The following is a 13,093-nucleotide window of genomic DNA, read 5'->3' as shown; positions in this document are numbered from 1 at the left end:
TGTGTTATGATTTGATTCCTAGATGTACAACTAGTGAGAAGTGCTCTGGAGTCATGGTCAGATATAAAAGGGACACCTTTATTTGTGAATTTGACATGGTTATTCAGTATTCAAGATTTTTTTTAAACAAAGGACATGTTGGATATTGAAAGTCTACATATGTTTTGCACTTCCTGCCAGCGTGGTTCAACCCATGCAAACAATTCTGAAATAATTAACTCGATTTTTTACATTCATGATATAGGAAAAAACAAGTTGCACACTACATTAAAAGAGAATGTAGTTTCATAGAACATGGTAATAAGAAAGCAAAATTGTGTGCAGTACAGTGCCATTCTCTTGGTCATGTGATGCCCAGCAGGACAAGTGACTCACGGGTTGTTTACATTAACCATCAAATTGTGTCAGTAGGGCAGCAGGTAGCCTAGCGGTTGGGCCAGTAACCGAAAGGGTGATGGTTCGAATCCTCAAGCCAACTAGATGAGAAAAAAAAATGTTTTTGATCCATCGAGCAAGGCACTTGCTCCTGTAAATCGCTCTGGATAAGAACGTCTGCTAAATTACTAAAAATGTAAATATGGAATCTCGTGCCTCAGAGTGCTCTAAAAGTGAAGCTGGTGCTTAATTGAGGTCATCTCAAATCACGTTTTTCAGGCCTTTAGTAGTAAAGTAAGTCTACTTTGAGGTCTTGATATTGGCCGTTTTGAACTTGAATTAAGAGTAGCCAATCCAGTGGGTTAAAATGACCATCTGAACCTCAGGTGGTTTAGAATTTGATCCACTCATATCTTTCCCATTGAGTCAGACGTCACCCAGGTTGAAGGCGATATGGTCCTCAAACAAAGCGATACACAACATGATGGCTCCCCCTGCCAACAGGCCCAGATTCTGTAGCAGGAAGCGAGTACAGGGTCCCATCGGGCCAGGATCACCATGAAGCATCTCAGGTAACTATTGATGAGAGAATGTGACATTTTCACACCACGGAGCACAGCTGAGCTGGGCCCGGTTCCCCAAAAGCATCTTAAGGCTAAGATCATCATTAGAAACTTTCATAGGAGGTTAAATCTCCAAGCTGTTAACCAAAACCATTGTTACTAAAGTTGCACTTAACACACCTGTTCTATGAGTGGTCAGTAAATAACAAGAGTTTTTTTTCCCAACTGTCACATACACAGATCTCCACTAAACATATAAACATCTTAATTCTCGGTCTCTAACCGCTGATAAATTCACAAAGGATAAAAATATGTTTCAAATGAAAACTGATAAATAAAGGAAATGGCCTATATACTGACATTTAAATACATGTTCATTCAATGTAGTTCTATTTTGCCATTTGGCTACTGTCAAAAAAAATTGCCAAATCTTGATTTTGTGCGTTATTATAGGGCACGTGTCAAACTCATTTCAGAGGGCAGAGTGTCTGCGGGTTTTCGCTCCTCCCTTGTACTTGATTGATGAATTAAGGTCACTAATTAGTAAGAAACTCCCCTCACCTAGTTGTCTAGCTCTTAATTGAAAGGAAAAACCAGCATACACTAGGACTCCATGGAATGAATTTGACACCCCTGTTGTCGGGTAAGCATTAGAATAAGCCACCTCAATATTTGAAGCCATAGGTGATAATATCGCTCTAGGAGTTGATACATTGATAACATTAGAATTATTCCACAATACTAAGGTAAGATTTGAATGGAGAAAGCTGATCCGAGAGCAGCACTGCCTTTCTTTCGATCAACAAAATGCCGCATTTAGCGAACGTTCTCTCTGCGTGGCGTTTTAGGAAATATGTTACATCGTCGGCCATTGTAGGAAAGATGCATTGTTAAAACACGCATAAGCCTAAGTTTCATCACTATAAGGAAACCAGGCCCTGGCCTGTTTGTCCTTTCTAGCATGGTGGATGTGTAATGTGAAAAGATGATATCAGCCAGCACAATATGGTTATGGTTGGCAGTATCATTAAATGAATGGTACTTATAAAGCCCTATTTACATCAGCAGTTGTCAAAGTGTTTATTGTGAAAATGTACGTGTGGAAATCGATCCACTCTCGTGGCTCACCATGTCAGCAAGGGCCACGTAGAGGAAGACCCCAGCGGTGAGGGTGAGGATCCAGGGGGAGATCTGAGCAGACTGGTGGCCCAGGACAGAGCCAGTCAGCAGTCCCACGAAGCCCAGCAAGGCTGAAACAGCACTGAAGAGAACTAGTCGGCGAACAGGCCACCCTGCTCCTAGCAGCACTGCCAGGTCACCTACACAGACAGTCAACACATTGAATGAACCGTATACTCCATGGAACATTAGAGCAGAGGTATACCTGAACATTTTAACATGGATTTTATGATGCGTTGTACCTTTGTCTGTAGCCTACAGTACATACACTGAGTGTACAAAACATTAAGAACACCAAACCTAATATTGAGTTGCATCTTCCTCTTTTCATCCTCAGAACAGCCTCAAATCAGCGGCGCATGGAATCTACAAGGTTATCTGTCAAAAGCGTTCCACAGGGATTCTGGCCCATGTTGACTCCAACGCTTCCCACAGTGGTTAAGTTGACTAGATGTCCTTTGGGTGGTGGAACATTCTTGATACACACGGGAAACTGTTGAGTGAAAAACCCAGCAGTGTTGCAGTTCTTGACACACGCAAACTGGTCAGCCTGGCACCTACTACTATAACTTGTTCAAAGGCATTTCAATCTTTTGTCTTGCCCATTCACCCTCAAATGGCACACAAACACAATCTATGTCTCAATTGTCTCAAGGCTTAAAAATCCTTCTTTAACATGTCTCCTCCCCTTCATCTACACTGATTTGAAGTGGATTTAACACGTGATCATATCTTTAACCTGGATTCACCAGGTCAGTCTGTCATGGAGAGAGAAGCTGTTAATGTTTTGTACACTCAGTTGAAAGGGAAGGTTCTCTTGTATACCTAGTTCGTGAGGAAGCTCATGACAGAACACTGCTATCGTGGTGCTGAGACCTCCAGCCAGACTCTGAGAAAAAGCTGCACCAATTGCCAGACCGTCAGTAAGGTTGTGGATCCCGTCTCCCATAACCACCATCCACACCAAGCTTCCTATCCCAGCTTCCTCCTTGGAAGATGGGCCATGTGAATGGCCGTGACCATGACCGTGCTCAGAGGATTGTGTCTCACTCTGCAGAGCAGTAAGCTCCCTCTCTGGATACAGCTCTATACTGGTGTTCTGCTCCTTCCTCTTAGCCTTCTGATGACAAAAGAAAGAGCTTTAAAAAAAAAAAATCCATATGAGTGAAACATTCACAACTGAATACTAAAATGGGTCTAATGTATGATTTTCAGTCGGGTTTTTGAAAAACATACTCCACTGATTCATGTCTACTTTACTTGACTGACTTCATCAGGAAAGAGACTGATGAGGGAAATCTGTGTGGAATGGTACTGCTTGACCTACAGAAGGCCTTTGATACAGTTAACCACTGCTTCCTAATCTCCAAACTGGAGGCACTGGGGTTAAGCAGTATCCCTCTAGGCTGGGTAAAGTCATATTTATCAGGAAGGGAGCAAGTAGTATAGGTTAATGGCTCACTGTCTCAGGCAAAACCAATGATTTGTGGTGTTCTGCAGGGGAGCATGCTTGGGCCTCTGCTGTTTTTATTGTATATTAATGATATGAAAGATGCTTGTTCTTGCCATCTTTTTCTTTATGCGGATGACTCTACACTTCTGGTGTCTCACAAAAGTAAAATTACGTTGGATTATGCTTAGCACAGAGCTTACTAACATTAGCAAATGGCTTGGAGATAAAACATCTCTGCACTTAGGGAAAACAGAAGCAATTATTTTTGAATCCAGACCTAAATTGTGCAGGTCGTCTGAAATCAGAGTGGAGTTAGGGGTTGAGGTGCTGACTACTAAACCTCTGTTAGCTACTTGGGATGTATCCTTGATGGAAGCTTGGGAAGTGTGAGCATGGCCAATAAAGTGCTAGGGAAGGTTAATGCCAGGACTAAGTTTTTGTCTGGAAAGTCCAAGCTGCTTGATAAGGACTCCATGAAAGTGCTAGCTACTGCCCTCATTCAATGGCATTTTGACTACGCTAGTACTTCCTGGTTTGGGGGCTTATCTAAATTTATGAAGGGGAGCTCCAGATTGCCCAGAATAAGCTGATCAGGGTAGTATTAAAGGTGAGTCCACGTACTCACATAGGGAGGAGCTGCTTTCAGAAACTGGCTGCCTGTTGAGGCTAGGGTATCCCAGATTAGACTAGGTTTGGTTTACAGGAGTATTTATGGTCCTGCGCCCAGATATTGAAGTGATTACTTTCCTCGTGTTAGGGATGCACACAATCACAGCACCAGATCAGGTGTTGCTGATGTGTGCTTATACAGGTTCAGGAGTAATGCTGGGAAAGGTACTTTCTTGTATACTGGAGCCTCAGAATGGAATGAGTTGCCTCTGCCCATAAAAACAACATCCTCTCTTGGCAGCTTTAAAAATAAAGTAAAAATATGTTTGTCTTCTGTGCCCATATGAATAACCCCTATGATGTAACTGCGATGAGATGTTCTTCTATGTTTGTTTTATTATTTCACTGCCATACTGTGTTGGATCTCGTCTCAAGAGGACCACAATGGAAATAAGTCCCAGACTTTGTGTGTTATCAATGATTTTATTAATGTGCATGTATGGCTTTTAAGTTGTGTGCTTGTTTTTTTTAAATGGTCGAATTAATAAACTAAACTACCAGACCAAACAATCCACCCTGCTTCCTAACAAAGACAATATAGAAACTCTTCACACTTACAACACTTTTTGTAAAAATACCGTCGGCTACACATTAAAATGTGAACTTGCTACGTGTCGACGTAGTGCACAACACTCGCCTGACAGTTGCCCCCTTGAAGCAGGGAAGTGTAAACAATTGTCTCGTTGAACCAACACTCTTACAGTATAAATGTAAACAGTAGAGCAATGTTTTTGAAACAGCTGAAATGTAGACATTTTCCTAATATTTGAGACTTTTTATTGATTTTTACCTGAAATTGCAGTAACAGCCTGTTATATTCTGAAATGTTTGCAGTAGCTGCTGGTTGCACTGAGCTACATAAAACTATGGAAGATCAGAAATGTAGATCGTACAAATAGGATATGTTTTTTCATTTGTAGCATCGTGTGCTGATTTCAGAGGTGGCGCACACAGACACTTTGTTGTATTTTATTACTTTCCTTCTCTCAGTGTATCAGTGTTTTGTTACTTGTCATGTTGTGTGGACCCCAGGAAGAGTAGCTGCTGCTTCTGCAAAAGCTAATGGGGATCAAAAACAAGCACCACAGGTCCTAGAGTGGGTGTGGGGGATTGTTTTCCTGGGGCCCAGAGTTTTTCCTGATCTGGTAGTAGGCTAACCTAACCGACTCTGGACCCTAGTTGTAGTGTATGACATAGTAATAAATCAGCTGTAAAAAAAGCAGTTTCACATGGGCTATAAATGGGACCAGATCATTTTCTAATCACGTCATATGGTTTAAAAAAGTCTAACTTCTGACCCTAGGGAGAATGAAAACTTTAAACCCTTTACAGACACAACTACGATTGGACAAAAAAAAGAACAGTGCCGAGCTCGCTGTATGGCTGGTTGCATCTGTAATGAAAAAGATACTCAAAGTATGTCATCACTATTGTGTTGATTGATTCATTCCAGTCAGTATTTTTTTATTAAAAAGGCTTAAGTAGCCTAGCCACCTGAAGTGTGAACATAACCCAAATTTGATCAAATTCACATTTTCTCAGAATACAAATAAAATTGACCTATTTTAGGCTATAAATACATAGCTAAGGCTATAAAAAAAACATGATTATTTTTCTCCTGGCCAAGCCCAAATGGGATCAGATCGCATAGGCTACCTAAGCTGTGGTTGTTATCAGTAGGCTACTGCTGATCAGACTAATTGTGCACGTTGACAAATCACGAGGCATTTTATTTTATGACGTTTATGGGCTTCCATATAAAACAGCTCCTCGCAGTGAATTCACTTATACCCACTTTGTCGCAATTTGCTTTTACCACATGTAATGATTTGCATGATGAAGCCTGCTTTGTTGTAAGGTAGGCCTAATGTACCTTTATATTTGTATTAGAGGTTTAATTGTTCATTTTTTCCCCGATAGGCTAATGTCACTTAATGAAAGGTGCTGTTATAGCAACTCTGTGCTTTTGTCTTGAAGGTAACATTTAATGAGTGAAGCCTACAGACGAGAAAATAAACACAAATTGTCTGCAGATACATGCTTGTAAATTGTTGCATTATTCAAGAGTATAATATGGTTTGGTTGCATTATTCAATAATGTATTGTGTTTTAGAAGAAACGTTTCTATCATTGTTGAATAGTTTGTGCTTACTGGCCACTGTAATATTTAAGGTCAATTTGAGCTGCGGACCAAGAATGTCATGTGGCCAGCTACAACAAAATGTTAGGCAAGGATGTAATATGGCCAGCTACAACAAAATGTTAGGCAAGGATGTAATATGGCCAGCTACAACAAAATGCTAGGCAAGGATGTAATATGGCCAGCTACAACAAAATGTTAGGCAAGGATGTCATGTGAATTAAAAAGTAGAATTCTCTTTTGCCACCCCTGCTCCTCAGATGTCTTCATATCTCAGTGAGAATAGGCCCTAAAGGCGTCCTCATGCTTCCCATCCGAAACATTTGGGAATATATTATGACATTTTGTGACGTGTTTGTTTGTTTTGGTCTTCGGCAGGTTTTTTGGGGGCTCACAAAAACATTCGAGGCAAGCCGAAGTTCAGAAGCCGAAGTCTACACCCCTTCGTCAGGGATTGGTCAACAGTAGGGATTCTTCAATTAAGTGTTTGTTGTCGTTCAACAACAGACGGCAAGTTTTAATGCAATTTGTTTTACTGCACAACACTGCAAAAACACTGCAAAAATACTGCACAACATCTTGGTTAGATAAAAAAATTGCGCAACTAAGATCTCTGCAAAAACGTAAAAATGAATGACAGATTTCTTATCTTAGATTAATTATGATTTATGAGGAAGTGTATACTGGCTACGGCATCTCAAGATGGACAAACAATACTATTGGCGCTTTTCTAGTTTTTCTAGCTAATTTCTTTTAAAGGGGATATGCGAGCACATTCGTTCGGTTCACTTAGCCGAGTTTGGCTAGGCACCAGCTGGGCCTAGCTCCTCAGTGGGTCAGCCTGGCTCCAAAGTGGGTGGTCCTACGCCCTCCCAGGCCCACCCATCCATAGATTAGGGCCTAATGAATTTATTTCAATTGACTAACTCAGCAAAATCTTTAAAATTGTTGCATTTATATTTTTGCACAGTGTATTATAAAACAGTGACAACAGCATTAAACTTGCCCCTTTATCATCTTAATCCAGCTAACCTTGTGATGGGTCCTCAGTCCTAGAAGGCTCTCAAAGATGAAAAGGACGTAGCAACCTCCCAGCACGCAAAGGCCCTTCAGAATAGAGTCCTGTTCTTCAGAGTGGTTTGAGTGTGGCACAGTCTTAGCCTGCAGGACACAGATACAACAAGACACAGTTTTCACTATCAACAACAGGTTTTTACCTTACAACATTTACCAATAGATTTTACAACTTCACCCTCCATGACTAAACAGAGACAGCAGCACTGGTATTTATTTAGTGTTTGACAGTTTGGATGGGTACTTACGTGAGGCAGGAGATGCAGCAAGGCATCTCCACACAGCGTACCCACAGCCAGGGCTGTCATTGGGCAGAGGAAGGAATGGAGGCGGGCGGGTGGCAGGAGGGGTACCAGGCTCAGAGCCAGCAGAGACGGCAGGCTGATCACAACCAGTGCCAAGGAGCTCCATCCCAGAGCTGCAAAACAAACAATATATTGTATTGTATTAATTTAGATGTTGTATTCATTCTGCTTGGTCAATAGGGTATTGTAGTTTCCAGTGTTATGTTAAGTCTAGGTGTGTCATTAATGTAAAGTTATGCCCCTTTGCTCCAACTTAAAGGGATGCATTGAGTTTTAAAACATACTATATCGATCAATCATTTCCTGTCACAGCTGGTAGTTTCATTAAATGCACCTTTGAGGAAAGTCACACTCCTTTCTGACTCCGCACCATGAGTTTCTGGGTGGCGTAGACACACGCCACTCTCAATCTGGTACAGCAGAGCTGGGCACAGGAGGGTGAAGTGGGCAGGAGTGATGTGGGATGCCTTTTCCAGACCGAAATTCCACAACAGCTGAGTAACGTTCAGACACTGTGAAAAGGAAAGGGTTAAAAGGCATCACTGTCCACAGAAACTGTTTATGTATGGAGAATGTTTTGATAGTGGATTTTCTCATTAACTCTAAGAGGGGTTTCTTTTGACAAAAGGGACCCAAAACATTCATTGGCCAGGCATGTACTACAGAACACCCTTTTCCTTTAACTTCCTCCTTATCTTAACAATTTTTAATAAAAAACATCACCTGAGAGGATGACATTTAGCCAAGAACAGTAAGCAGAATTCAGTTGTTAACTTTGTGCATTTGGCACAAAACATTAGCCAGATCAACGTTTTTTTTATTGACTACTCACGTTCCCATGAAGATGTCTCGTAGTGGGGTGATTTGACACAAGGGAGTCAAACATTCCTTGGACAGGAATAGAGTGTGCTATAGGGGATGACCATAGAATAATTTCTTCCTTAATCACATGATCAGAGGATAATGCGCTGCCCTCTTCAGACCCAGATCCAGCAGGCCCTGATATCCCAGGCTGTGGGGTTCTTTCAGAGGGGGTTGAGAAGAGGCTGTACAGTTTATTCAGGTGTCATTGTGTAACTGTTCATAGCTTAATGAACACTAGAATGCCAAAACCTCAGTACTTCAAAAGTGGCTACATACAGTGCCTTCAGAAAGTATTCACACCTCTTGATCCATGGTGATCCATGGATTAAACTCTGTAACCGTTTTAAAGTCACCATATGGTGAAATCCCTGAGCGATTTCCTTCCTCTCCGGAAACTGAGTTAGGAAGGTCACCTGTATCTTATAGAGACTGGGTGTATTGTCACACCATCCAAAGTGTAATTAATAACTTCACCATGCTCAAAGGGATATTCAAAGTCAGTTTTTTACCCATCTAGCAATAGGTGCCCTTCTTTGAGGCATTGGAAAACCACCCTGGTCTTTGTGTTTGAATCTGTGTTGAAATGTTTATTTCACCAGGTAGGCTAGTTGAGAACAAGTTCTCATTTCACTGCTCGACTGAGGGACCTTACAGATAATTGTATGTGTGGGGTACAAAAATCATGTCAAATAATATTTTTGCCCAACCGAGTCCGTGCAACTTAAGTGTCTCGTTCAGCAAATGTTTTACTCCTGAACTTATTTAGGCTTGCCACAACACAGGGGTTGAATACTTATTGACTCAAGACATTTCAGCTTTCATTTTTTATTAATTAGTAAAAAATAAAAAATAAATCCACTTTGACATTATGGGGCATTGTACAGTATGTAGGCCATTGACAAAAAAAAAAAATCAAATGTAATCAATTTTAAATGTGGAAAAAGTCAAGGGGTGTGAATACTTTCTGAAGTCCCTGTATATCGCACATCTCTAACAATCATGGAATCAAATCAGTTGCAATATCTGTATCTCACCTGGATGCTTTTACAGAGGGGGGTGGTTGAATAGGCCTACTAGGACTGGGGGTGTCCGTTTCCTGATCTTCATGGTCATGAGATTGTGGGTGAGGGGGTGTCAGAGTGTTATGGTTGTGCCTCAACCCTTGGTGGCTGATCTCCAACACACTGACCTGCCCTAGTCCCAGGCTGCCCAGTAACATCTGAAGGCCCTTATAGGATAAGGTCCCGTTGTCTCCATACTGATGGAACAGACGGTGCAAGTAGTAGACCTGGAAAAAAGGTATTGACAAGAGTAAATTGTCAGCAAGAAGGATAATCATTAGTGTTAAAACACTGCCATTATGAGACTTATAATAGCTAGGCAACTTTATATTTTTACTTTATTCAAATTTGTTTTACAGGTATAGCGCACATTAATGAATATTACTGTAAAAGTGACAGTTTTAGCCAGCCGGCTAATTTTCATCTGATGCAATTTAGTGGAACCCCTTCTTACCGATGCAATTTAGGTTTAGTGTCTTGTTGACATCAGTGTCTCTCCTGAAAGTTTAAGCTGTAACCTTATCAACTATGACTTCCATAATGTCGCTGTGAAATTAAGTTGTATCACTGATATATTGAGGCCAAATTCAGATATATTTGAGATGCCTGGAGAATATAATAATCAAGCTTTATTTATACAGCACATTTGACATGGAATGCCATGCGATGTGCTTCACAGGAAAAAAGTTATGAAAATAAAAGCTAAAATAAAAGCTAAAATATTTACTAAACAACAAACATAAGATAAAAAAAACAAACGTGACAACCTAAACGACTAAAAAGCACCCACTCTCAAATATGTCCACAGTTTCGGCCCCCCTCAGGTTCCCTGGCAAGCTATTCCAGAGGCTGGGGGCATAGTAACTAAAGGCTGCCTCTCCATGCCTCTTGGTCCTAGGCTTTGGGATAGTTAAAAGGCCAGTGCCAGAGGACCTGAGGGACCTACTGGGTACATAACTTAAAAGCATGTCTGACATGTATTGGGGTGCACAAACGTAGATTGATTTAAAAACCAATAGAATCATCTCAAAAACTCACAGGCAGCCAGTGCAGAGACCTTAAAACCGGTGTAATGTGTGCTCTCTGTCTGGTCTTGGTCAGTACCCGTGCTGCAGCATTCTGTATGTTTTGCAGTTGACCAATGACTTTCTTGGGTAGACCAGACAAGAGAGCATTACAGTAGTCAAGCCTGCTTGTAATAATAGCATTGAGTCTCTGTAACAGCCTGAGAAAGAAACAGCCGCCACTTGACAATGTTCCTCAGATGTTAAAAAGCTATTTTGGTCAAATTCCTAATGTGTGATTCGAAGTTTAGTTCAGAATCTAAAACAACACCTAGGTTTTTTACTTGGGGTTTTATCTTTATCGCCTTGAATTAAAATGTGAGGCCAGATTATCTCTCTGTGCTTTGGCTCCAACAGTAAGTACCTCTGTCTTGTCTTGATTTAGCTGGAGGAAATTGTGAGCCATCCAAGTATTTAAATCACTAACACAGTCTAAATTATTGAGCTAAAATCCTCTGGTGATGCAGAAATGTAAAGTTGTGTATCATCTGCGTAGCAGTGAAAATCTATGTTGTGCTTTCTAATAACGCTGTCAAAGGGTAACATATAAACTGAACAGCACCGGACCAAAAATCTAACATTGTGGAACGTGATATGTATTTTCTCTGAGATATGTTCACGAAGGGTGACAAACTCTCAACCAGTTAAATAGGTCCTAAACCAAATTAGAAATTGGCTAACCCACCTCTCCAGAAGGGCATCATGTTCAACAGTGTTGAATGCAGCATTTAAATCCAAGAGTACAAGGACAGAGAGCTGTTTGGCATCTGTGTTGGCTCTAAGATCATTTACCACTGTTTCTGTGTTGTGGTGGGCACGAAAACCAGATTGGATTTTTTTAAATAGTTGGCATTTAAAAAATAATAATAATCACTTAACTGTTTGAAAATCAATTTATCACGAATTTTGCTGACGAATGGAAGGTTGGAGATTGGCTGAAAATTTCTAAAAGCTGAAGAATCTAGAATACTTTTCTTCAGAAGGCATTTCACCATAAGTTTTGTGCAGTGGGGAAAGTGCCTGTGAACAGGGAGTGATTAACAATAGCTTTCACTTCTTCAGATATGCAATTAAAAACTGTTTTGAAAAAGGGGGGACTTGGATCGAGAAGGCAAGTATAAGAGTGAAATTACTTTCCTGAGCATGTCTGTGTCAACCAGGAAAAATAAATCCATAGTGCCTTTACCTGGCAGGCTGGGGCACAAATCAAACTTATAATCAAGTCTGATACTAAGCCTAATGTTGGTTATCTTGTCTCTGAAATATGCCGTAAACTCATCACATTTAGATGTGGAGGAAAGTTCATAGGTTAGAGGGGGTAGGATTTATCAGGCCATCAAATCGTCGAGAAGAGCACTCTCGAAATATTCTGAATGATCAAGTTAGAAAATGTAATGGCATAGACGGTCTTCCACAATATTCTCACCTGCTCCTCAAAAGCCTCGTCTAAATGTTCGGCTGTTGATACCTCTTGTCGGCTTCCATTTGATATCCTGTCTGTCGTATTCGATGGCGTTTCCACTGTGCCACTGAGAGATGGTCGAGCCCTTGTCCCGAACTCCAGCAGAGGCAGACAGACAAATACTGCGAGCGTCAGTAGAGGTGACATCCTAGAAATTAACTGCAGAAAGCAATATGGAGGCAAGTTTATTCAAAAGTCACGTACCGTGAACAGTCTCAATAACTTCTTAATGCTTCCAGTTTGTTTATCATTTAGTCTGGCAAATTGTAACAAGCAGCAAAACGCTACAAAATGGCCAAAATTTATAGAGTCCGCGAACCAACAAAGTCGTACAGATTTTATTATGCCTATAGGCTACTCACACGGGTTGTTTTTCCCAGTCCTGAAATACATCTTCTCTTGCCCTGCTGATCTGAGGGGTGAAGAGCCTGGGGTTATTGTCTTTTGTTTTTCTGTGTTAATATTATAACGACTCGTTAACTGAGTCATGAAACAGATAAGGGAGGCCGCAAAGCATTGCTCACGGCAATTGACCTACCGTTTCCCATACAGCAGGATGGTTTGCCCTGCTCAAGGCACGTGAGAAGTGTTCTTAATATCCATGTCCTGGAACAGAGTTGTTGCAATAACTGGGCTACTGCAACACCTTCAACCAGTATAATAATAGGTGGAGGATCTAACAAGGGTTGAATTGAATATCCACAAAAAATAATAATTAGCTGAATTCTCAACCTTTGTGATAGGCCTACCCTATGCAAACTGTTATCACTTTAAAGGGGCAAGCTGCAGTTGCTACACTTGTTACTCCAATGTTTGTAAACATTGTACATGCAAACAAACACTGCACAGGCTTAAAACATACTTGGAACTATAACCTTGATTTA

At 40.9% G+C, this 13,093-nt stretch overlaps 1 protein-coding gene across 1 annotated transcript; it reads right to left on the bottom strand.

Moving 5' to 3' along the window:
- Positions 1-57: 57 nt before the first annotated feature.
- Positions 58-12,725, bottom strand: LOC129829927 (zinc transporter ZIP10-like). The gene is made up of 10 exons (XM_055891949.1): positions 12,572-12,725; positions 12,174-12,368; positions 9,657-9,910; positions 8,591-8,780; positions 8,093-8,270; positions 7,702-7,871; positions 7,412-7,540; positions 2,943-3,237; positions 2,067-2,257; positions 58-951 (listed from the first exon to the last, which is right to left on the bottom strand). Exons 2-10 carry the CDS (start codon positions 12,354-12,356, stop codon positions 802-804), a joined length of 1,740 nt encoding a protein of 579 aa, XP_055747924.1. The 5' UTR covers positions 12,357-12,368; positions 12,572-12,725; the 3' UTR covers positions 58-801.
- Between the last annotated feature and the right edge of the window lie 368 nt (positions 12,726-13,093).

This window comes from Salvelinus fontinalis, chromosome 31 (assembly GCF_029448725.1).
Source record: "Salvelinus fontinalis isolate EN_2023a chromosome 31, ASM2944872v1, whole genome shotgun sequence".
NCBI classification, from domain to species: Eukaryota; Metazoa; Chordata; class Actinopteri; order Salmoniformes; family Salmonidae; genus Salvelinus; species Salvelinus fontinalis.
This window is presented reverse-complemented; position numbering and strand designations above follow the sequence as displayed.